General features: G+C 34.4%; 1 protein-coding gene across 2 annotated transcripts in view; it reads right to left on the reverse strand.

Moving 5' to 3' along the window:
• IRSp53 (Insulin receptor substrate 53 kDa) overlaps nucleotides 1-26107 on the reverse strand; it is a 633215-nt gene that overhangs the window by 73739 nt on the left and 533369 nt on the right. For both annotated transcript variants that reach the window (XM_072523036.1, XM_072523035.1), the window contains exon 4: nucleotides 24514-24575. In XM_072523036.1, coding sequence (XP_072379137.1) covers nucleotides 24514-24575 — 62 coding nt within the window. The remainder of the gene's footprint in view (nucleotides 1-24513; nucleotides 24576-26107) is intronic.

Consider the following 26107-nt stretch of genomic DNA (forward strand, 5'->3'; position numbering starts at 1 on the left):
CTTTATGTATGTGCGGTAGATTAATATTTGCCCTGCCATTTTACTATAATTTTTTTTCCGGTGTTGATCTGAAGTCCAAATTCTTTGCTTGTCCGGCTACCATCACCGTTCGGTAAGGGTACTAATTTGAACTTCATTCGCTGCTGGTATAAGTGTGTCATCTGCGTATCGCAGGTTACTGAATTTTCTGCCACTACAGTTTCATTCATTCCATACTTTCCTCATTACATATGCAGAATATATGATGTGTAATAATGGTGATAGTATGCAGCCCTATCTAGTTTTCTTTTTTGTTTTGAACATATCTGAATATATTCCGTGTATTTTATCTTTGGCTGAGTTTTTATCAATATTATTAGTCTTAGTTAGTAGTGGTAAGAATTGGATTTCATGTAGAAAAAACAATGCATGCAATTTCCTTTAACATATTTTGCGTTATCTTGAAGCTAAATAAGATTTCTTTCCTGGGAACCAAAATTTTCAAGAGATACAAATGTTATCTGGACCAGGAGCGGAATTGTTTGCAATTACAGAGTCTACAAGACAATATTTTACATTGATAATAATTACTAGAAAAAGAGAAATCCCTAATTAAGTTTATATACGTAGTCGACATAATAAATTTGCATTTAAATTTTCAGTTCATCTTGACGAAAACACCAAGTAGAAAGCAAAACACCAAGTAAGAACAGTATAAATATTGATATTTGTCGGAACTGCCTTCGGGTTGCTTCTCAACAAGCAACGTTTCTTTCACCATTAATAATTGCAATAAATAATAAGTACAGGCCATCCACTTGGTAATTTTATTTGGCGAGCGAATATTCGAAACTATATTTCGTTTTCTATTATGTCTGAAGACGTGATCGGAGAGGTTGTTTTCAAATTACGGGTTGAGAGTTTATTAATATGCAAAAAAGTTTCTCTTTTAGTTCACATCGGATGAGATATTCGATATTACAAAGAGTTTTGTTCTTTAAAAATATTCTTGTTAAAGCCAAGTATTTTCCATAAGTAACGTTCAAAGGAAGTAAAACAAGAGTAAAATACTTGTTTGATTTTTATTTTTATTAAGAAAAATGACAAAAGACCCTTTCGCCCACTTCGACGTTATCGAGGTTTTATTTGATGTTATAAAAAAATAACAAAATAACTATATATATATATATATATATATATATATATATATATATATATATATATATATATATATATATATATATATATATATATATATATGTATACACTTCTCCAAGAAATTAACGCACCACTTCAATAACTCAATTTTATTTGTAAACAGGCAAAAAATAAAAAATAAAACTTCACCAGATTTATTCTAAATTTTATTATTAATTATAACAATTTGTCTAACCATCAGAAAATGGTTGAAGTACAGGAGAAAAAAAAAATAAAACGGAAAATTCTAAAAAAATAATGATAACAAAAGTAAACTAAAATATGAAAAAAGTCTTAATAACGAGTGTTTCCATCTCTACTACGTATAACAGCCTCTCATTGTTGGCCCATACTTAAAATTAATTGCCGTATTTCATTTTGGTCTAGTTCTCTCCAAATCTGGATCAGCCTCTCTTCCACTTCCTGTAAGTTGTTTGGTTGGATCGGTGTGGCTCCTAATCGCCTACCAAGGATATCCCAGAGATTTTCCATCGGATTTAAATCCGGACTATGTGCTGGCCATTCCATAGTGTTAATTTCTACCTCCTCTAGATAATTTCTGACGATCTGTGCAGCGTGAGGTCTGGCATTATCTTGCATTAGTAAGAAATTTTCACCGATATAAGGAGCGAATGGTACTACATGTTGCTCCAGGATATCTAATATGTACCTTTCAGCTGTAACAGTTCCATTTTGTATGACCACTAGGTCCGTACGTGCGGTCAAAGAAATACCACCCCACACCATAAGGGATCCTCCAATAAAATATGTGATGTGTGAGAAGTTCTACTGAGCATATCGTTCGTTGGGTCGTCGCAACACACGAACACGTCTGTCGTTATTGTACAAACAAAATCGGGATTCATTAGTAAATAGAACTCGTTCCCAGTCAGCCTCTAACCAATTAACGTGTTCTCTGGCAAAATGTAGTCTCCCCCTTCGATGCTGTGTAGTTAATAGAGGACCTCGGGCGGCAATCCTAGGTGTTAATTTGTATTCCCTAAGTCACTGACGAACAGTTTCAGTATTAATTTGTAGAGCATGCGCGTCTCGAAGCTGAATTTGTAGACTTCGATGTGTTACAGAATGTTGTCGAAGAGCAGAAATTCTTAAAAATCGATCTTGAATTGGGGTAGTTACTTGGTTTCGCCCTTGCCCTGGTCTGCGAATATGATCCCTTATTTCGAGGAATCTTTCTAACACGAGTGAGACGGATGTGTGAGACAGATTAAACACACGACCAATTCTTCGGTAACTCCAACCTTCTTCCGACAGTATCACTGCTTGGGCACATTCATCTCGGGTTAAATTACGTGATTGACGCTCCATAATAAACACAATTAACAATAATCAACAATTAAACAGTAGCCGAATAAAATTCGTGAACACTTGGAAATTAGTATATTTATAGAATTAGTACATTTTTGCTTCTTTTTGTTTTGTTCCAAAAAAAAACTATAGCGATAAAAAACAGTCAATAAATATAGAGTGTACGAATAGCATACACAAGGGGCTTGCAAAATATAACATTACAATGGAAATTTTTATTAACGCTAATAAAATACTTTAATATTTCAAAGTGGTGCGTTAATTTCTTGGAGAAGTGTATATATATATATATATATATATATATATATATATATATATATATATATATATAGTTATATGCTTACATAATGTTAAGGCAGGCTCTTTAGGCCCATAGCTTGACAATTGCTCTCTCCATTATTTAAAGTCCTTAGTTTTTTCTCTTCAATTTCTTATACCTTTTTCTTTGAGGTCGGTTCTTTTCTGCTTCATTTAACCATCTCCTGGTCGACTAACTCTTCTTCTAACTCAATATTAAAGCTTTTACAACTTCTGCTATCGCAGGCTTTATCTTTTTAAAAAGACTCATGATCTCGGCGTTGGTTCTTCTTTTATACAGGGTGCGGCATAGAAAAGGCCAATTAGAAATATCTCGAGAAATAGAGATAACTGAACCATGAAAATTGGAATGAAGCGGTTTTGTAGAGTGACCTATTTAATAAAAATATTTTAATATATTTGCTACTTCCCGTTATACCGGAAGTGGCTTATAACTTCGTTTTATTAATTGATCACTCTGTGTATTTTTTAATTTTAGAACTATCTACGTGATTCTAACATCTATTGTTAATACTTCCCTATACCTATTGTAAACCGTTTTTGATTTATAATGGTTTTTATATGAAAATTATACTTTTCTACCATGTATATAAAGTTCATTATGGCGTAGACGCTATAATTTCGAACTTTACTGCCTGTATGACAAACCTGATATTATTAGGTCCATCAAAATAAACCGGCTGCGGTGGTTAGGTCACATAGAGAGAATAAATGAGATGGAGCCGTCAAAACATATTTATAACCAAAGAATAGATGGAGTGAGAAGGAGAGACAGATCCAGAGCACGATCAGGTGGAGAACGACTTGAGAATGTTGGGAGTATGAAACTGGAAAGCCAAGGCGAAGAATAGGAGAGAATGGAGAGTTATACTTGAGCTGGCCAAGACCCACCATGGGTTGTGGACCCAACGATGATGATATAAAGGTCAATATTCTCTAATGTAATTTGAATCAAAGTTTTAATTCCTTATGAACTTATTAAATAGATACAACATTATTGTTTACAGTATAAGGTTGACTTTTTCATTGTATAGGGTGCTGTTCTGTTTTAATTGCTATCTCTTAGCTCCCATTTTAGACACAGATTAAACAGGGTTGTAGTTAGAGGTTCTTCTTTTCTCCATTTTTGCTGTTTACAAAAAAGCGCCTTTTTCTTATTACTATTCTGTTATTTCGGACTTCTTGAAAACAAATTTTACTTTCATTTTGTATAAATCGCGTTTCTATTTTATCTATGTTTTCTCAATGAACTTTCGTTTTTTTGCAGTTTTTTTTTCATTTGATGTTTAGTCTTATCCTCTTCTCTTCCTGTCTGTAGCATTTGTCTTTTGCGTTTTACATCTTCTTGTTTTTCTGGGAATTACGTTTTTTGCCGCCGTTTCAATAACTTTTTTCTCCACCATTCATCCATACGGTCTTGAGTTACATGCAGGTTGTGTTGTGCAATTTGGTCTGCAAATTTTTAAGCTGTTGTGTAGTTAACGTTGCTTCTATAGTTAAGCTTCTTTTACTTTTTCTTTCAAATGTTTGGTTAGGTTTTGCGATTACTAGAAAATTACCTCTATCTACATCTTCTTCTCTGTAAGATCTTGTATCTGTTACCACCTTCTCATATTTATTTGAATAAGCACATGGTCTATTTGATTAGTATATGTACCGTTTGGAGCTAGCCACGAACCCTAATGGATGTCTTTATGGGCAAACTTCGTGCTTACAACAGATAATCCTTCTATTGTTGCTAAGTTTACTAGTCTTTGTCCATTATTATTGGTAATTTCGTGTTTGCTAAAACTACTTGTTGCTGGTTTCTTCATTTCTTCATTTCCAATCGTTGCATTGGAATCTCCTATTATTAACTTTATATCCCATTTTAGTAAAGAGTTTTTTTCTATGTTTTCATAAAAAACCACTTTTTCTTCGTCCCCCTTATCCTTGCTTAGCGCATGTACGTTCAGGATACTTATAAAATTTTATTTTGTTTGGTTCTAAGACTTCACATTCGCTCTAAAATTGGATTAAAACTGTTTATGTTTTTATTTATTTTATGCATCATAAAACCTACTCCCAATATTCTGTTATCCCCTCCACTATAAAAAAATGTATCCGTTTATATCTATTGTAAAATTTCCCTTATGTTTAGTTTCTTTACAACATTAACTTTACAACATTAATTTTTTTTAAAAATATTTAATTTATATCTATTTACTTCTTCTGTTAGCTAAGCTAGAGCTATCTCCTTAAAAGTGCCTCTCATATTCCAAGTTCCAAGCATGAATTATCTTTTATTTTCCAATATCTCTTTTCTTTTCATTGCCTGGTCTAATGAAATAACTAAAAGTTAATAATGTTCCATAGTCGTCAACAATAAGCATAAAATAAACGGTTTTTTATGTAGAAAATCCACAGTGCCGAAATAAACACTCTGTATTTTTTCTAATCCAAGTCCATAACGATGTAATTCTGGTGAAAGGGTCTAGAGACCATAAGAAGGGACCATAAAACTAATCTGCGGCACACATTCAGAATATATGAAAACGAGTACAATAGTCTAGAGGAACTAGAATGCTATTAATTTAACGGATAATTATACTACCGGGAGACGTGTGAATAGTCCATTTCAAATTGTATTGTTCATCCCTATCAAGACTTACTTTCGAGAGAGAATATACCGTCAAGGGATGCATTTTTATAGAAAACGAGTATCTGAAATAAAATTGTATACTCACTTATATTTTGAATACAGGTATTATGTCTTTTATTTATATTTTATGTACCCATTCGGGAATTATACAAAAAAAAACTTTAAGATGACATATATAGTCCAGTCGTCTGAGATTTTATCTCTAAAAACGAGACGAACAAACTGGATTTTAACATGGATGTCTATTTTGGGACCTAAAAAAGATGCAAAAAAGTTTGTCATTCCTACCCGGACTTCCTCATAAAACCCCCTCTCGTAAGGGGAAAAAGGAAAAACATCGATTTTCCAAGAATCTGTATATATATATATATATATATATATATATATATATATATATATATATATATATATATATATTCGTATGAACTTTACACATTGCAGTTTTACATTAAAAAAATAACAATAATAAGTAATAAATAAGAAAACACAAACATAGAACATATAAAATAAAAAATTATTAAAGTCGAAGGTTACAGCCTCGAAGCCAATCTCTAACCTTGGAAGTGAGTTGGTGGATTTCTTGAAGACTGCCAGCGAACTTGGTGGCTGGGCACTCGAAGACGATGTGATTAATTGTTTGTTCAACAGCGCTGCAGTTGTTACATCCCGGACTGCCATTTATACCCTACTGGTTCAGAACCTTATTACAAACTCCATGACCAACTCGTATTCTATTAAGGTTGCACCATTCACGACGAGGAAGACAAAAGCCGCCTGGTTTAATGGTAGGGTTTTCTATGAGATTAGCATTTCAGATATCTGGATTCCGTTCGCCCATCCAGTGCTCCTCAGTAGTGAAATCAGACAATCTTGTACCAGTTCTAGTAGGTGGATGTCTGGATTTCAGTCTTAACTCTCTTTGGTCTAGCTGAGCGATGTCTGTATTTATCGGTAGTGCTGGGTTTTGTTGGCATTTTTGAACTAGGGTGTTGAGTGCGGCTAGTCGTCTTGTTGCTGGTGGAGCGATGTTGCTTAAAAATAGAAGCCATTGGGTTGGTGTGGGCTTTATAGTTCCCGTTATGTGCCTCATTGTTTGATTTAACTGGGTATCTATGACTTTTGTGTGATGACTGTTTAGCCAGACAGGAGCGCAATATTTGCAGTAGAATGTACTAAGGACAGCGCGCTCGTTCTAATGACCTCTGCATTAGACCCCCATGATGTATTTGTTAATTTCTGATAAATGTTATTGCGGGTCTTTATTTTTGCTGAAGTGTTTTCCAAATGCTACTTAAATGTTAGGGTACGATTTAGAGTTACACCGAGGTATTTTGGGTTCGAACTGTGCTTTAGAATGGTTCCATCGCATTCTATGTTTAGTCTGTAATTTGCCTTATGGTTGTTAAGATGGAAAGCTGTTACTTTAGTCTTCGATGGGTTTGGTTGTTGGCCCCATTTCTTAAAGTATCTGTTAACAGTGTTTAGATCTACTTCTACGGTGGTTTCGGCGATTTTTATGTCTTCTTCTTGAGCACCCAGAGCCATGTCATCGGTATAAATAAATTGGCGCGAGGTGGTAGTTGGTACATCTGACGTATAACTATTAAAAGAAGAGGAGACATAATTGACCCTTAAGCCGTTTTGCAGGTTTCTGAACTTACCGTTTTTCTCATTTAGGTGTACTTGGAAAAGTCTGTCACTTAGCATTTGGTTTATCAAACTGTTACGAACGGCATGGTACCATCTGGTATATTTTAAATAACAGACCCTCCTTCCACACTGTGTCGTAGGTGCACGTCAAGTCTATGAAAGCTGCTACTGTTTTAAGTTTCTTCTGGAATCCATTCTCAATAAATGTTGTTAAAGAGAGGACTTGATCGCCACAGCTTCCTCCCGGCATGAATCTGTACACCGCAGATTCAGTTCAGTTCACCGATTTTAAATATCAGTTACGCGTGCAAAACAAAGATGTTTTTTTGTATCAGTTGGCAGCAGTTATCATAGATTTCAAGGTAAATGTTTTTGTGTCAGCTTAAATACTTGCATTTAGATAGTGAGTGGATATGTTTTACAGTGGAGATGGTGAGAGTAGAAATTGTATGGTTAAGTTGTTTAGAGAAATATTACTATTTTGTGAGTATTTGATTTCGTATTGTTTTTAGCTTTAAATTCATTTTAGGAATGTATATTTTTCAGTTGTAGGTTATATTAGCCAGTTATCACATTTGCAAATTTTAATTACTAACACACAGGACTGTACTAGAATTTTTAGCGCGATACCCATTTAGGGCTCGTGGTTAATGCTATGTATTTTTTTTTATCTTAGCACGTTCTGTAATATTTCGATTTTAGTAGTTTTAAATAATGTTGAATATAAATAATATAATAATAGGTTTCAATAAATGGTTTTTGCAGAAGTTTATTCATTGTTTTTAGAAATGGGCACCAGGCGATTTTATACATTGGATGAATTAGACGATGGGAAATTTGGCCTTGAAACGCCGCGCTGGCCAAGCGTGTTGGCGAGTTTTAGAGTTGTAGTAGAAGGAAATATAGTGACGGTCTCGGTCTAGGGTGCACGCCATTTTTCCAAAGCTGACACCCCACTCCATGGCCTTTGGAGTGTCTTTGGAGCCCTTAAAAGAAAAACGTTTATTCAGTGTGTTTTGCCAGTGTTAACTTACGGTGCGGAAACGTTGACCATGACAAGGAGAACAGTTCAAAAGATCCGTGTGTGTCAAAGGGCGATGGAGCGTGCTATGTTGGGCGTTTCACTACGAGACAAGATCCCAAATCGCCAGCTACGACAAAGAACAGGAGTGGCTGATGCAGTAGAGAGAGTAGCAACACTAAAATGGAACTGGGCAGGTCACGTGGCTCGAATGACAGATAATACATGGACAAAGCGGATACTGGAATGGAGACCAAGAGATGATGCCTACCGAAGCAGAGGTCGTCCACCAACACGTTGGACTGACGATCTAAAACGTTGTCATAGAAATTGGATGCAAGAGGCACAAGATCGAAATAGATGGAAAGTTATGAGGGAGATCTATGTCCAGCAGTTGATAAGCGAAAATTGAATGATGAATTAGAGGATATTATAAATAACGATGTAGAAGATGGAATTGATATTGTTAAATTGCCACCTGGAAATGTCAATGATGTATCTAATATAGAACAAATAGATGACAACATACTAGAAGACACGTGCCCTATAGATGTTCCCGGCTAATTGGAAATACATTCAGTTGCTATAAATACTGAATCATTACCATTGCTAAACGAGGCACCCGATGAGACACCTTATAACACTCAAAACGAAATCTTACAGAAGCGCCAAAAGAAAACTGAAGCTTGGAAACTAAAACCAAATTCAGATTAGCAAAAATGTAGGTCAGACTTTATAAAAAACTTTGGGGACAATACGGATATTGTATAAGCTAAGGAACAAATAAGACAGTCGCTAAAGGGGACAACTCCTGTAGAGGTGTTGGAGACACTATTTGATGACGACATTATGTGTGATATAATAAAACAATTTGTCACGTATGCTGAACAGAATAACAGACATAAATTTACGTTTGTGTGAAGATGAGGATTTATGTATAGACAGTGTAGTAAAATGTTTATCAAGAAACAGGTATTTAGAAATAAAAAAAAATTACATTTTAATAATAAAATAAATCAACAATATTTGAAATTTGGCATATTTTAAGAAATATAAGTATTGATGAACAGATGGTCCGATACTATAGACATCATTATTTTAAACAATTTATTCGGGAAAAGCCAATTCGGTTTGGCTTCAGGACAATATGATGCGCCAAAAGTGAGTATTGTTTTCATACCGAAGTATACACTGGAAAAAGGAATGATGAGCATGAAGTCACAGGTTTAGGAGCATCTGTGATACTGAACCATATATCTGTAATCGAAAAACCCTCAAACTACGTCTTCTATTTTGACAATTTTTTTACAAGTTTTAACTTGATGAAGATTTAAACCGATAAAAAAATAGCAGCCCCCGATGCAGTGAGATCGAACAGAATGAACAATTATCCGCTGAAGTCAGAGACCGTCTTAAAGAAGGAAGACCGAGGTGCCATAGATTATAGATTTGATACTAAAAATTAAGTGTTTGGTGTCATATAAAAAGACAATAAATGTGTCAGAATATTATCAAACCACCAAGTTCATTAGACAAAGTAAATCAATGGTCACGGACTGAAAAAAAAAACAGATCAACATAATATGTTGACAACCTCACTGTATACATAATTAAAATACATTCACGGGTAGCGTGGATAAATTACATTAGTACATTAACAAATATCGAATACAAATACGGGACAACTAAATGGTATTTCCCCATTTCTACAAACGTTATTTATGTGAAAGTTGTAAATGTATATGTACTATATTTTCACGCTGATAAGACTATACCGCTCTTGGAATTTAGAAGGCAAATATTTAGAACTTATCTTCAAGTAAAGTCAATTTCCAGTTCAAAAAATCTTGGCCGATCCCCATTGTGAAATTTATGTCAAAAACGTGTTGCACAGTCACTTAGGAAATATCCTATATGTCATTTTTTGGAAAAGATGAACGAAAGAAAACATAGAAAATGTGCAATATGTAAGGCTAATGTAAGAAAACAATGCATCAAATTTAAAGTCGGATTTTATATAGAACGTATGGTAAAATAGCATTCGTAAATATATTGAATTTAGTGTAAATTATTACCTATCTTCAATACAATATGTTTTTGATTAACCGTTTTTTATGGCACCTGCTACGATCCCAATTTTGGGCATAAAAAAATATAAAACAATTGATAAAATGCCAATTTTTAAATTATATTAAACTTAAAAAAAAAGAACAGAACAAAATTGAGCAAGGAATGAGTTAAATAAAATGTGTATCAACTCGACGATAAAATTTATATATTTTTTGTTCAGAGCGTCCTAGGCTGTTATATAAATAAACGTTCCGCGATTTTTGCTATTTTTTACGATTCTCATGGGATCAATAAAAGTTATTATATATTGATTATAGTATAATTTTCATTGTTAAAGCCTAATCTTCAAAACAAATAACATGAAATTGCGACATTGAGTTTAGGCAACAAATATGAGGCTTTTGAAATATGCCTAAAGCGCTTTAAACCTTTACATTACATAAGATTTCACGTCACGGGAAATACGAAAACGACATTGGATCGAATTTATAGATGATGTTGTATAGTTTTATATACGTACTTGTCCGATCTGAAAGAAGCAGTTTTAAATGTTTTATTTGAAGTATTACGCGAAATATAACGATTTCCTCATTTTTCAATATATACATATTATATATATACATATATATTATATATATATATATATATATTATATATTATATATATTACATATATTATATATATTATATATATATTATATATTATATATATATAAGAGCAAACATAAATATTAAATTTTTACCAAGGTTAAAGAACACTTGGTTGAACACTTATCAGATATGTATACATGAGTAAAGCCACTAAATATGTGGGTAAAAACCCTTTAAATTATGTTCACTTTGTTAGCTAAGACATATTTGTCGATAAATTTAAATTATGTTATAGTTTTAAACAGACTTATTTATAACCCAAGAGAAGGTGTCTCTACAGATCCTTGATAGCAACTGATTAAAATGGCCTTTTTGGGAAGGATGTATGAATAAAACAGTCAGTAAATGTGATAAAATTATTTTATTAACAATTGTTTGTAACAACAGAAAGATTAATATGTTGGGGTTAAGGTGTAATATAATGAAAGATTATGTTGGAGATTGTAAAATCATTTTTATATACCTTTAAAAATATTATACAATTTTCCATATACTGCTCATTCCAGAGTTTTTCACTGGAGCAGCTCAGCAGTTTGATTATCTCTGCTTATTTTCACCATATGTCCAAGGTATGTCAAGCTGTCAGCAAATTCAATTTCGACGTCTTCTACCTTTAAAGGATGACTCGGAACTAAATTCGTCATCATTTTTGTCTTTTATCGTAGATGACTAAGCAGCTCACCATTCATATTCAAGTCTATAAACGTCAGAACTAGAGGTCTATTGTTTTTAATCAATAGTTTTATGTACTGCAGGTGGTCATTTTCACTATAGTTGGAGCGAAAACCAGCCTGTTCTCTTGGCTAATACAGTTCCATCAAAATTTTGTTTCCAATTGATTGGTTATTATTCTGGTGTACAGTTTGTATAAATAGTTGAGTAGAGAAATTAACTTGCAATTATTTGGGTTCGAGTCTCGAGTAAGTCTCGAGTTTCTTCAGTAGAGAGGCTCCGTCAAGTTTTATAGCTTCTGTAACTATTCCATCAACTCTTGGAGCTTTGTTGTTTTACATTTTTTTTAAGTGAATACTGTATCTCTTCTTGAGTAATTTCTGAAATACATATGTTGTGGGTCAATATCCCTATCACTTAATAACTGTCTCCTTTCTGTTATTTTGAGTTGTGTTTCTAAGGTGATCTTTTCATCTCGTTTAGTCGTTGAGTAAAAACGTGCCAGCGCCAATTTAAGTGTGTCAACCATTTGTTTGTTTAAATCATCTACACCGTTTGGTGTTATGTTGTGTTTAAGGGTGTTGTTAATGTTGTTTTGCCTTGTGAGCGTGTCCAATAAAAAATATCTTTCCTCTATCTTAATGGTAGTTATAATCATCCTATGGTCGGTGTTTATTGAGAATTTATTAACAACAGTCACATATTTAAATAAGTATTTTTTATGTTTAATAAAATAATCTATTTCGTTGCGGGTATTACCGTTGGCTCCTCCGTATCGTTGTAGCAAAAATCTATTCATTTGATAAAGTTTATTCTCTAGCAGAATTGACAAAAGAATTTCACTCTTTTAATTCCTACCCGGACTTCCGAAATTTCCCAGAGATATGCATCTAACGAAAGTGTAGTGAGCCAATTTTAATTAATTCAATAAATTTTTACACTTTCAATTAAATTGCCAAAAATATAAAATGCATGTGAATCTGTAGCAAATTAACCAAAACAATTGCAAGTCTCTTGAGAAGCTTTCGCTGATGAGTGAATCCTATTAGCACGGTTTAAAACATCCCGTATACGCATTCCTGCAGTGTCTATTATCATGCCAATTACCTAAAGCCGATCATAAACAGAATGCAAAGTTTAATCTCATTTACCGACACGTTTAATAGCAAATAACACCAAAATGCTGTCTGAATGCAGACATCACGTAGGGATGTAAATACCAATTAGTAATGCGACTTTACGGTATAATCGTTTTATTTTAAAGTACAGAAATTATTTTGTCTGTATTTTATACTATTTACACGGTCGGAAAAATCCCGGAAAGTCAAATCCTCTGGGATTTACATTCAGTTGCGATGGAAACATACGAAAAACAAACGATGATGATTGACCCCTGATCGACAACTCTAAATACCATTTTTTTAATTAAATTGTCCTACAAAATAGAATAAAATAAATATTGTGTATACTTTAAGTACGTAAAGGTAAAAGTTTTAAAATTGATCGTATAGTATTTGTATACCTAATTTTACAAGTTGGACTTGATCTGTCTGTAAGTTCTTCTTTGTTTCTTGTTTAGCTTCCATTTTGCGTCGTTGATAAAAGATCTGGAGAATTACAGTGGGTATGGTGTGGAATTACAATGTGCGGGGGCATGTCTAACACCAAAGAAACATAAAGTACCTAGGAGTGACGTACCAGAGTAGAAAATGGAGGGAGCACGTGCGGGAGGTGACCCGGAAGGCTGTGAATAGTGCGACTGCGTTGGGACGGGTGATGCCCAATATTGGGGGACCGAAAGCCGAAAGCATGAGTAGGTGCCTAATACGATATTGTGCAGTAGATCGTCCTTTACGCGGCACTAGTCTGTAGCAAGGCGGTAAAGATAACGGTCATGACACGAGTGGACAGAATAAGTCTGTTGCAAGTGGCATGCGCCTACAGGACTGTGTCTGCGGTAGTCCTGTGGATTATCACTGGATATATTCCGTTGCATGTTTTGGCGGTGGAAAGAAAATAGCTCTACGAGAGAAGAGACCCAAACCTTACTATAACCGAGGGAAGACAGGAAAGGGAAAGGTCAATTGAAAGATTGCAAGAAAAATGGAAAAACACGAAGGATGTGGCGCAGTGGACAAATATGCTGATCCCGGTCAAAAGAGATTAGGTGAACTGTGGCCTCAGGCGACTGGATTATTTCCTAACGCAAGTGCTCACAGGACACGAGTGCTTTAGGGCTTTCATCTTTAGGTTCGGAAAGGCTGACACAGATGACTGCCTATATTATAGATACTGAGACACCGTGACACATACGATGTTAAAGTACAACAGATGGATAGTAGAAAGGAACAGTGCTTCAGAAGTAGTGCTTCGGAATTGATAACGGCCTTACAGCGGTCATTCCGCTTTTAGATCGCTGGATGACAGAAGAGGGTCTGGTTTAGCAGATGGGCATTCGGCGTATACTCGAAAACTATTTCCGGGAGTATAAAGAACGAATCCTGCACTAAGGTCCTAAACTAGGATGTCTGTTAAAGATTCCAGATTCTTCTCTATTAAAATGACAACACGACATCTAAGTTTAGACAGTTTTAGATATGTTTTACTGCTCTACACCTGTTTTTTATACCTTATATACTTGTTGCCATTCCTTTTTCTACCAAAATGTGGTCTATTTAGTTAAATGTGTTTTTGTTAAGCGATATCCAAGTACCTTTATGATTTGGAAAGCATGTTAAACTAAAACAATAGTTCTTCCAGCTGTTAAGTCTATTAGAAACTGACCATTTTTACTTGTCCTTCTGTGTAGGCTATTTTTTTCTATTACCAATATCTACTCTGCCTCTTTTTCGATTTGTGAAGAATTGGAATTACTAAAAACACTTTTTTTTTAAATGAGAACATTTATTTCTAATAACCATCTCAGTTTAGAACTAATACAAAAAATGATAAAGGGCTACATTTGGCCAGTACTATTATATCGAGAATAACAAATCTCCAGGCGAAGATTGTGTAGTTACTGATGCAATCAAAATCGGAGGCACTTGATTTCTACCAGCCAATAGAGCAAGCGGAATTTCGTACCGGATTTGTAACAAATGATCACCTGCAGATCATTAAAACGGTAATAGAAAAGACTATCGAATACAATCGACCAATCGTTCTGGCTTTTGTAGATTTACATAAAGTATTTGATACGGCAGAATATGACAAAATCCTGTTAGCACTACAAGCATGCCGCATTGACTACCGATATACAAGGTAAATTTACAATACATACAAGAACGCAACTATGTAGGTGAAACTACATAAAACACGGATCCTATCCCAATCTGACGAGGAGTGAGGAGTCCGACAGGGTGATACCTTATTGTCTAAACTGTTTATTACAATACTAGAATATGCTTGTAAAAAACATAACTGGGAAAAGAAAGGCCTGAACATTAATGGTAGAAGATTAACAAATTTGAAATTCGCAGACAACATAGTTTTCTTCTCGGACAACCTCAAGGAGATATGTACAATGCTACATGAACTTCAGTTAGTTTGTTCCAGTGTGGATCTTAAACTAAACATCTACAAAACAAAATTCATGACAAACCTAGTACCTAGCAGAAATATCAATATTAGAGACAACGAAGTAGTGATGGTGGAAAAATACATATATCTTGGACACGAAATAAAGATCACAAGAGACAATGTGTGTTGCCTGTGATAACTTAAGGCGCGTTTTCACGGGTCGATCTAGGTTGCACGATTTGGATCGTTCGAGCATAATTCGATCTGTGTGGAAAGCAAAAAGGTTTACACGACAGGATATGAATGTTGAATTAATTGTGGTACAAAATGGCGTCACCTGAAATGATTAATGTAGGTGTGCAATTAATTTGTTGTGCAATTTGGGAAGAAATCGCTAAATCAAACAAAAAGAAAAAAAAAACGAACGTGGTAGACCCGACCGTGGATTGTGAGACGAAATACCCATGGTGCATCACAAATCCTGCTTCAATAAATGGTTGTGGAAGATCCAGAGGCTTATAGAAAGCATCTAAGATTGGATAATGCTCATTTTAGAGAACTTTTAGAAAAAACTGCTGAGACAAGTCAAAAAAACGATATAAATATGCGTGAAGCATTACCAGCAGGGCTAAAATTGCAAATAGCTCTTCGATTTCTAGCCACTGGAGACAGCTATGTGTAAATGATTTATTAAGGACTACTACAACACAATGAATGTTTTTAAAAATAAAAAAAAATATTATCTACCTACCATGTTTGATTGGCTTTTTCTGCCTCCCATCGTTACTGTTCACAGAAAACTATCAGTATGTTTAAGCCAAATTAGAACCGGTACATATAAGTCATCAGGTCCAGAGTCACTCTTTAGTGATTTCAATACTTTGCTCAATTCACGATTGTATGTTGTTCTAATTTATTGGGTTTATTCATATGTTGTAGAATTGCGTGCAATGCCTCTCGCCTAGCTTGTAGATTGCGATAAAGCTCGCTTTGTGGATTCCATAATACATTATAGTTTCGATAAGCGTCCAAAAATCTTGCCATGTCTGCATCTGACCATTTTTCAGTCATTTTTTTCCCAAAATTACAGCTTGTCGTACTAAAAACAACAACTTTATACACGCTAGAAGTATTTTACTCGGCTTTCGGTACGTTGTGTTTCCATTCGACCAGGTGTTTACACATTCGATTCCAGTCGTTCGACATCGATTCGGCGACAATCACCCGTCAAAAGTAGACAGTCTTTCTACTTCCGTCGAATCGACTCACTCCGCCGAACGGCCAAGTCGATTTATGGTTTACATATTCAATTTGCTTTCGATTTCATAATCGACCTAAATCGTTCAATCCAGATCGACCCGTGAAAACGCGCCTTTATGGTGCCGAAACTTTGACATTGACAGCTAGAAATTTTAAAACGCTGCAAATAGCACAGAGGAAAAGGGAAGAATCAATGCTGAGTATATCGCTTCGTGACCGAGTTAGAAATAAAGACTTAAGCGAAAAACAGGAGTCACCGATGTAATTTCCAGAATTGCCACACTGAAATGGAACTGGGCCGTACTCGTCGCCCGAGTCAGTGATGAAAGGTGGACGAAGAGATTGTTTGAGTGAATGTCGAGGTTAGAAAAAAGAAGTAGAAAAAGACTTCTACTCGTTGGACTAACAATTTCAAGAAAATTTCAATAAATTGGATGAAAAGTGCACAAGATAGAGCACAATGGACAAAAATGAGGGAGGCCGGATGTCCAGAAGGCCGGATGTCCAGCAGTGGACGCAAAGGGCTAGATGATAATAATGATTATATCGAGTAGAAGAAGCATGGGAGCTAAAAATATAAGGATACATAGGAGAACGTTAAAGATTCCATGAAAACTACACATAACTAACAAAGAAATATTGAGAAGAGTCAACAGGCATAGATAGTTACTTCTTCTTCTTCTTCTTGTGCCACTCCTATCGGAGATTGGAAATCATCAAGGCTATCCTGACCTTGTTTACAGCTGACCCAAAGAGTTCATTAGTGGTACAGCCAAACCACTCTCTCAAATTACGCAACCATGATATTCTTCTACGGCCTGGATTTCGTTTTCCTTCTATTCTTCCTTGCATTATATTTTGAAGTAATGCGTATTTATGTCCTCTCATGAGGTGACCCAAATATTCGAGTTTTCTTCGTTTGATCGTTGACGAAAATTTCTGGGTCTTTTCCTATCCTTCGCATTAATTTAAAGTTTGTAAGTATTTCAACCCAACTTATCTTCAGCATTTGATGGTAGTACCACATCTCGAAACTTTCAATATTTTTTATATTGTTCTGCTTGAGAGTCCAGGCCTTTACACCGTATAATAGCGTGTTAAAGAGGTAGCCTCTTAGCATTCTTAATCGGAGAGGGATGCTTATATCTCTGTTGCAGAAGAATTTCCTCATCTTTATAAAAGTGGCCCTTGCAATTTCGATACGTCTTTTTATTTCATTGTTTTGGTCTCCAGTTTCGTTTATTGAAGTACCCAAGTATTTGTAACTTGATAGTTACTAAAGATTGTTAAATGTAGGAAAATATATTATTTAAAGCATTTTTTAAGACAAGATAAATAAAAAAAAATGCAGCTGATTTTAAACGAAAAAATAGAAGGTCGAAGAGGGATATGCAGAAGCAAAGTTTCTTGGTTGAGAAACATTCAAATTGAACCTATTCTATATTAGAATTATCCATGATAAATCTAATGGGACAAAAAACAATAAGCAGTTACTAGCTGGGTTAGCACAAAACAAATAATGTGAAAGGAGATGTAAAAGTGTAAGTTCGTTTATCCTAACGACATTAAAATGAAAATAGACGATTGCAATTCAGTTCGAGCGTCACCATTCTCCTATATATGTTTACAGGTTTCACCTCTCATCAGGAAGATTTGTGATAGCAAGTAGTGAATTGTGTGCAAGGTAAATTGAAATAAAATGCTGTTTATCTATACATCCGTTTTAGTAACCTAACATACCTGTGCACACTAGTATCGATCTCTATATGAAGCAACAAGAAGTCAGTAGATTTTAAAGTAGATTAAATACCAATTTCGGCTAATGGTCAAAAAATATGTCCAAAACGCATTCTGGTTACCAGCATATCTTCAATATCCTAAATATGGCTTTTCGGTTGTTAAAATTACACCAGAACGGTATTATAGAGCTGTTAGAATTGCCAGAATGTGTCCTGACTTTCCCACGTCAGATTTAAAGCATTCTGGTATTCGTCAAATTTCCAAAATGTGTTAAGCAGACAAATAAAACGTCAAAAGGCCTATTTAACATAAAACAAATTTTTTATGATTTATGTAAGTATACCATTCAAATTTTAAAACCAACGTTATTTCGAAAAGCAACAGAAAAACACGCAACAAAATGTTTACATGTACTTCTGCCTTAAGGACATCTGCGTAGAACAAAATTGTGTTTTACCCTACTGATGTGAAACCTGGAAAGTGTCAAAAAGTATAATAGACAAACTGTGAATCATTTTTTAACAAACGACTACCAAAAATTTTCATATTTTTTGGTCCAATGCGATTATAAATAAAAATCTGTTACACCTGACCAAATAGAAGAGGATAGAGAATGAAATCAAGTCCAGAAAGTAGGGTTGAATCGGCTGCACACTTCGTAAAAGTAGCTCCTGTTTCACAAAACTGCCGTGCACTAGAATCCCCAAGAAAAAAGACAAAGAGAACGCCCACCACACACTTGAAGAAGAAAAGAGACCAAAAAAAGTTTTGAAACCTTCTGGTCCCAGTCTCAATCGCCCTCGTACATATCTCCTTCTTTCAGGTTTTCGTTCGTCGCCTCCTTCTTGTAGATTCTCAATTTATTATTGGCTTTGTTATTTAGTCTTCATCCAGCGTGTTTACATACATTTCCGTACTGTTTCTATCGATGTGGGCGTACATCATCAACACTACTTTTCTAGCTATTGATTTCTTTATTTCTAATTCTAATTTTGATTTTGGTGTTGATCATCGGAGCAAATCCATTTTTCCTGCCGGCTTTCTCTTTGTAAATGTAATTGCCAAATCTCGCTTTCATACAAGATTTCGCGTCTAACAAGAGAATCGTATGCAGTTTTGTTTTACGTTTTATCTATAACTGAGTTTAATGCTTCTATTGTTTTTGTGCGGCATATATAACACTTGTATACGTTAATGCCGTGTTTATAAGTTTCACTGTTCTTGTGTGCGCAATATTCTCAAAATCAGTTAATCTGGAAAACTAGATAGCCTTTTAAACAATAATTAACCAGTTCAATCAATTGAATCAACAACAAATGTAAATAAAAGGTTTAACATTTTTTGTCTTTTCGTGTAAATAATGTACAGTAACTGTAACAGTTTATGCTTTTTCCACTTGATTCCAGTCGCTTTCGTCCGTCTACCGTTTCTGGATTAAATTTATCGTTCAATATGTTTTCATTTAAACACCTTCTATTCAATTTGATTAAATTTAACGTAGTTTTAGTTCAAGCTAGCGAGTAAATAAATGTGTTTGCGTAGCTATTTAGCTCAATAAATGGGAAACAACTAATTTAACGTGTTAACTATGTTCGGTACAAACTTTGTTTTGTTAAGTTCCTATTAACAAAACGGATATCTCTGTTCGTGACTGATTTGCTGTAGAACAATTAAATTTGATTTAAAAATACAAATATATTCGAACTACTAGTATAGATACCTTTAAGACTTATTTTAATACTGAGAGAAAAATGTAACAGGTAAAGTTATCGCTGATACGAAAAACTAGATAGCTTAACAATACTTTTTAATACAATACAATAAACAATATTTTTTTAAAGAACATAAAATGGTATTAAGATCATATATTTTTTTAATTATAAAACACAACTTCAAGTTTTCCTGGTAATTAAGGCGATTGTTTGGGAGGAGTAAAAATTAGACGTAGTCTCTTAGTACCTTTCTTACAAAAACCAATGAAATATTCAACAATATGTAAAGTAGAGCCATAAAACTATTTAGTTACACAATGGTAATGCACTAAAGAACAACAGAAATGGAAATAGCCCGGGGCTAGATCAACTGCCTATTGATATCCTTAAAATAATAGAAAATGAGTACATTGATGTCCTCTTAAAGCTTTTTAATAAAATTTATCAATCGGGTGACATACCCAACGAATGGTTGACCTTAACATTCATTTGTCTCCCAAAAAAGAAAAATGCTAGAGAATGCACCGACCACCGTACCATAAGCCTGATGTCTCACACACTTAAATTGTTTTTAAACATCATTCATAACCGCATTTACAAAACACTTGATATGGATATTGAAGAAACTCAATTTGGATTTCGTAATGGCGTAGGTACCCGTGAAGCTCTATTTGCATTCAACGTAGTAATCCAGAGATGCTTGGATGTGAACCAAGATATGTACGTCTGTTTCATAGACTACAACAAAGCTTTCGACAAAGTCCGCCACAAAGAGCTAATGGACATCCTCAAAGCAAAACAACTACAACACAATGACCTTCGAATTATAACAAATCTATATTATAAACAGCAGGCACACGTACGCATTAATAAACATACATCAGAAGAGTTCGAAGTTAAAAGAGGAGTGCGACAGGGGTGTGTATTGTCACCACTAGTATTCAATGCATACTCTGAAGAAATTATGAAAAGAGCTCTTGAGGGAGAAACAGCAGGAATCAAGGTCAATGGAACACCAATTAACAACATTAGATATGCGGACGATACTATCATAATAACATACAACCTCCAAGACCTCCAAAAGCTAATGAACAAGATAGTTGAGTATGGAGAAGAATATGGATTATCAATAAACACCAAGGAAACCAAATTTATGAGGATATCAAAAACCCAAAATAATGGTGAAATCCTGACAATTAACGGTACTGCTTTAGAACAAGTTGAAAACTACCACTATCTTGGCACAATAATTAATCGCACAAACGATTACTCCAAAGAAATCAATCAAAGTTGGAATAGAGAAAGTACGTACAAACTTCAATAAAATGAGAAAGGTACTTTGTGCAAGAGAACTAAAATTGGACTTGAGAGTTAGGCTGGCAAGGTGTTATATTTTCTCGACTCTGCTTTATGGGATAGAAGCATGGACACTTAACGCGTCGACTGCTAAAAAGTTGGAAGCATTTGAAATGTGGGTGTATAGAAGAATCCTGAAAATATCATAGACCGAGCATGTAACAAACAACGAAGTCATGAGAAGAATCAACAAAAGAATGGAAGTATTGGAAACCATCAAGACACGAAAGCTGCAATACCTGGGGCATGTTATGCATAATGAGAGATACAACCTACTTCAATTGATTATACAAGGGAAAATCCAGAGCAAGAGAAGTATAGGAAGAAAAAGAATCTCATGGTTGCGTAACTTGAGGGAATGGTACGGATGAACATCAATTGAACTATTCAGAGCAGCAGCATCTAAGATCAGAATAGCCATGGTGATTGCCAACCTCCGTCGCGGAGATGGCACGTGAAGAAGAAGAAAAATGTTACAAGACTCTAAGGTTTCCAGAGCAACAACTAACACATCCACGGAGGAAGCTAAGCTACATGAGAAAACGAATGCCAAACGTTTAGAACGTTTCAAACAACATGAAAAAGGTTAATACGAGTTAATAGTAAAATAAAGGTAGAATGTATCGGCATAGCTCGCAACATAGGAAAAAAATATAATAAAATATGTGTTTAAGATGGAAGGCAACCATATATACGTATTTCTGACTATTGATCATCTTCAGTACGGTACAGCCAAGTTAGATAAGCAGCATGTTAACTTGAGAAAGGATCACTACAGGAGCAATGCGACCAATTCGTGGCAATAATGTTAAAAGACTCTGAGGTTTCCACAGCAACAACTAACCTATCCACGGAGAAAAAGCTACCTGAGAAAACGAATGTCAAACGTTTCGAACGTTTCAAACCACAATAAAAATTTTAATGCGAGTTAATAGTAAAATAAAAATTAAAGATATCGGAATAGGTAGCAATAAAGAAAGAAAAAATATAATAAAATATGTGCATAAGATGGAAGGCAACCGTACGTACGTATTTCTGACTATTGGTCGTTTTCAGTAGGTTGCAGACATTTTATTATGTCTATTTTATTATGTAATTGTATGTATATTTTATTGTTTATACCTAAAACCGTGTAGAAAAAAATTATAGAACACTGTTTGCGAAAAAATAGAGAAAATGACCCAAAAATGATGTAAGTGGCAAAATCGTATCTCGACTAATTCAGATTTTTAACGACTTTTATTACGAACTATTTTAAAGAGGAAGGATAACAATCTTTTTCTTTAAAGCAATATCTGTACCTATACTCTCGCGGAACAACGCGAAGGAGCATAAAAGAAAAATCGCGTGTGTTCCTCTTTTTTTTTTGCTTTGTTTTTGAATATATTTTTGTCACCAAAAAATTATTTTTTACTTTAAAAGGTGATATTTCAATAGGAAATTTAATTTTGAACAACTTTTCTGTAAATGTATATGTAAAAGTGCATATAATTCACCCAAATGCACCCTAGTGTATAGCACAAATATGAAACAATAAAATCACTATAATGTAGCTTCTCTCTAAAGTATCCAATGAACCTTATTAAGAAATATGTTGAAGTAAACCAAGAATAAATATTCCTTTTTTAGGTATAACACGTAAAAAGCCATTTTCGTTCCTATATATAAATTATTGAGATCTTACTAAATTAATAAGCCAAATATAAAAATAGTAAAACTTTCGCATGTAGCCTTAAGTTGCCTTATTGGTAACAAAAGAATTTTAATTCAATTGTTAGCACGGATTCTAATTATTAACAACAAACAACTGCCACAAGACTGGAATGCCGGAGTAATTATCCCACTGCATAAAAAGGGAGATCAGCTTCAATGTAAAAACTACCGGGCAATAACGCTACTAACTGTGGCATATAAAATACAATCGATGTGGCTTCTGCAGGCAGAAGTCCCCAATAGTTCTTCGTCTTGAGGCAAATCTTGGAAAAGACTAGTGAATTTAATATAGACATACATCATCTTTTCATTGATTTTAAGAGTGTCTATGATAGCATCCATCGAGAATATTTCTGATCCATGCACTGAAAGAGTTTAATATTCCAACTCAACTCATTGATATAGTAAAAGAAACGCTTAGAGTACAAAGAAAAATTCGAATTCAAAACGCACTAACAGATACAATCCATGTGAGAATGGGCCTACGACAGGGAGATGCCTCTATTCAATATCATATTAGAGAAAATAATTAGAGAGTCAAAAGTCAACACCAGAGGAACAATAATAACAAAAAGTGTACAAATATTGGCATTTGTAGATGATGTTGATATCATAGCTAGAAGCGAAAGAGAGATGATAAAAGCATTTAATGCGATAGAAAGAGAAGCACAAAACAGTGGCCTAAACATTAACTAAATAGAAACACCTGAAACAATACCCGAAGGCCAGCAAATCGACAGGCCAAAGAAACCTACAGAATCTAACAACAGGAGAAAGCGTGAAAAATTTTACATATCTAGATTCACTAGTTACCGCATATAACAATGTCAGTGAAGAAGTTAAGAGAAGAATACATTTCGCTAATAAAACATATAATGGACTAATTAAATTTCCAAGATCTAACAACAGCACAAGAAAAACCAAATGCAAAATATAGAAGACCCTGTTAAAACCGGTCCTTGTATATGGATCAGAGACATGGACACTGTTGAAAAGCGATGAGAACCTTTTAGGTACGTTTGAACCAAAAATCCTTAGACACATATATAAGGGGGTGAAAGAAAATGACATATGGCACAAAAGATATAATTTTGAACTATACACAGCATAAAATGAATCCGAGGTCATAACATCCCTAAAGATCGGACGTCTGCGCTGGATGGGCCGTGTTGAACGGATGTTGGAGACTGAAACACCAAAACATATAATGAGGCAAACACCAGTAGGGAGAAGGTCAAAAGAAAGAGCAAAACTTAGATATATGGAACAAGTAGAACAAGATCTTAAAACACTTAAGATTACCAACTGGAAAAACAAAGCAAGGAAGAGAACAGAATGGTGAAAAATCCTAGAACAAGCCAGGACCCAGAAAGGGTTGTCGATCACCAGAACGACCTCTTATCGTAGAAATTGGAATATTCAGTGTTATATATTGTCAGCTTTACCCTACGGATTCAAAGATTGAACTTTTTTAGTTTCTATTTACTTCTATTTAGTTTGTATTTACTATTAAATTATAGATAAGAAATACAATCCTCAAGTATCAATAATTACATACACATACTCAAATACCAATTTACGGAATACGTCAGATAGACATTCCATGCTATAAATACTGACTTTCTAACAGACAACCTTCTGATTTTACAGAACAAAGTAATCTAAGATATATTTGTTGATACTTACAATATTCATTTGTCGGTCCTGAATTTCTTTATAAACCTCAACGATCTTGAAAAGTGCTACACCTGAAAAAGAATAGGTATTTAGAAATTGTAAATTTTTTCTATAAGATAGCATTAAACAAAATTTAATTCAGCTATTATCTTCTTCAAATATCTTAGTTAAGTCGAGTTGACACGATCCAAGTGTACTTGGTTAAAGTCTGCTTGGACGTTGCGAGCGCAACACTTGGAAGCTATTTTGATCATGTCACCCATTCATTCACGTTGCGCTGGAAACCTCAGAGGTTTCTAACATTATTGCCACAAATTGGTCGCATTGCTCCTGTAGGGATCTTTTTCCAAGTTAATATGCTTCTTTTCTAACTTGACTGCGCACCGTACTGAAGAAGACCAATAGTCAGAAATACGTATATACGGTTGCCTTCTATCTTATACAATTATTTTATTATTTTATTTTTCTTCTTTGTTGCGAGCTATGCTGATACCTTCTAGCTTTGCTTCTAGAAAACAAATAGGTATATCGATGAAAGGCAACTCTATATACATTTTTCTGACTATTGGTCGGTGCATCTAAGTTAGACAAAGAGCTGTTAACTTGGGAAAGGATTACTAAAGGAACAATGCGACCAATTTGTAGCATTAGAGTTAGAAGACACTGATGGTATCCAGAGCAACAACCAACAACAACCAAGGAGGAAGCTACAGCTACCTGAGGAAAGGTACAAAACTTACGTCTTGCAGACAATATACTAATAATAATGGATAACAACAATGATTTACAGAACGTAATGCAACGGCTTACTATATTCTGTCATATATACGGGCTTAAGATCAATTTGAAGGGAACTAAGTGCACGTTGATGACTAAATTAGCAGTTTATAGCGAATATCCAACTGGCGATTAAAAATATTGTAACTGGAAGAATGAATACTAGAAATAAAAAACAAGGATAACATCAAATATCAACCAAAGAAAATTAAAACATGTTTTGAAATAGCACATAAATTATTCAATAAAACGTTTTTATATTTTGAATCAAATAAAAGGCAGATATCGAGCACAGTTTTTATTAAATCTTGCCCAAGTACTTTCGCTCCTAGAACATCTTCTAGGAGCATTTTTTCAAAACTAGGCTATCCAACAATATAAGATGAATGCCATAAACATCTGATACATTAACACAACACGACATAAAGGACAAATAGTTTAAAAATTATTATAAAATTCGACGAAGCTACCTTTGGGATGACATCAGGAGAGAGAATGACGAGATGCTCCTAAAGATGCTCTAAAAGCGAAAGTACTTGGACAAGATTTAATTAAACTGTGCTCGATATCTGCTTTTTATTTAATTAAAATTCATTTATTCGAGCAGTCAACCTTATATTACTTTAGTTTTTATATTGTCGAAATTTGAGGTTAAAGCTACCCCTACGTACTCTTGTGTTTTCTACTCGTCGTTATGACATGAAGGCGTGCGTGTTAAATAATTTGATATGAATAAATTATCTGCCTTTGAATTTAGGTGTTACAGAAGAATTCTGGAAATATAATGGATTCATAGAGTCTCGAAAGTGGAAGTAATTAGAAAAAA

Source organism: Diabrotica undecimpunctata, chromosome 2, assembly GCF_040954645.1.
Source record: "Diabrotica undecimpunctata isolate CICGRU chromosome 2, icDiaUnde3, whole genome shotgun sequence".
Classification (NCBI taxonomy): Eukaryota; Metazoa; Arthropoda; class Insecta; order Coleoptera; family Chrysomelidae; genus Diabrotica; species Diabrotica undecimpunctata.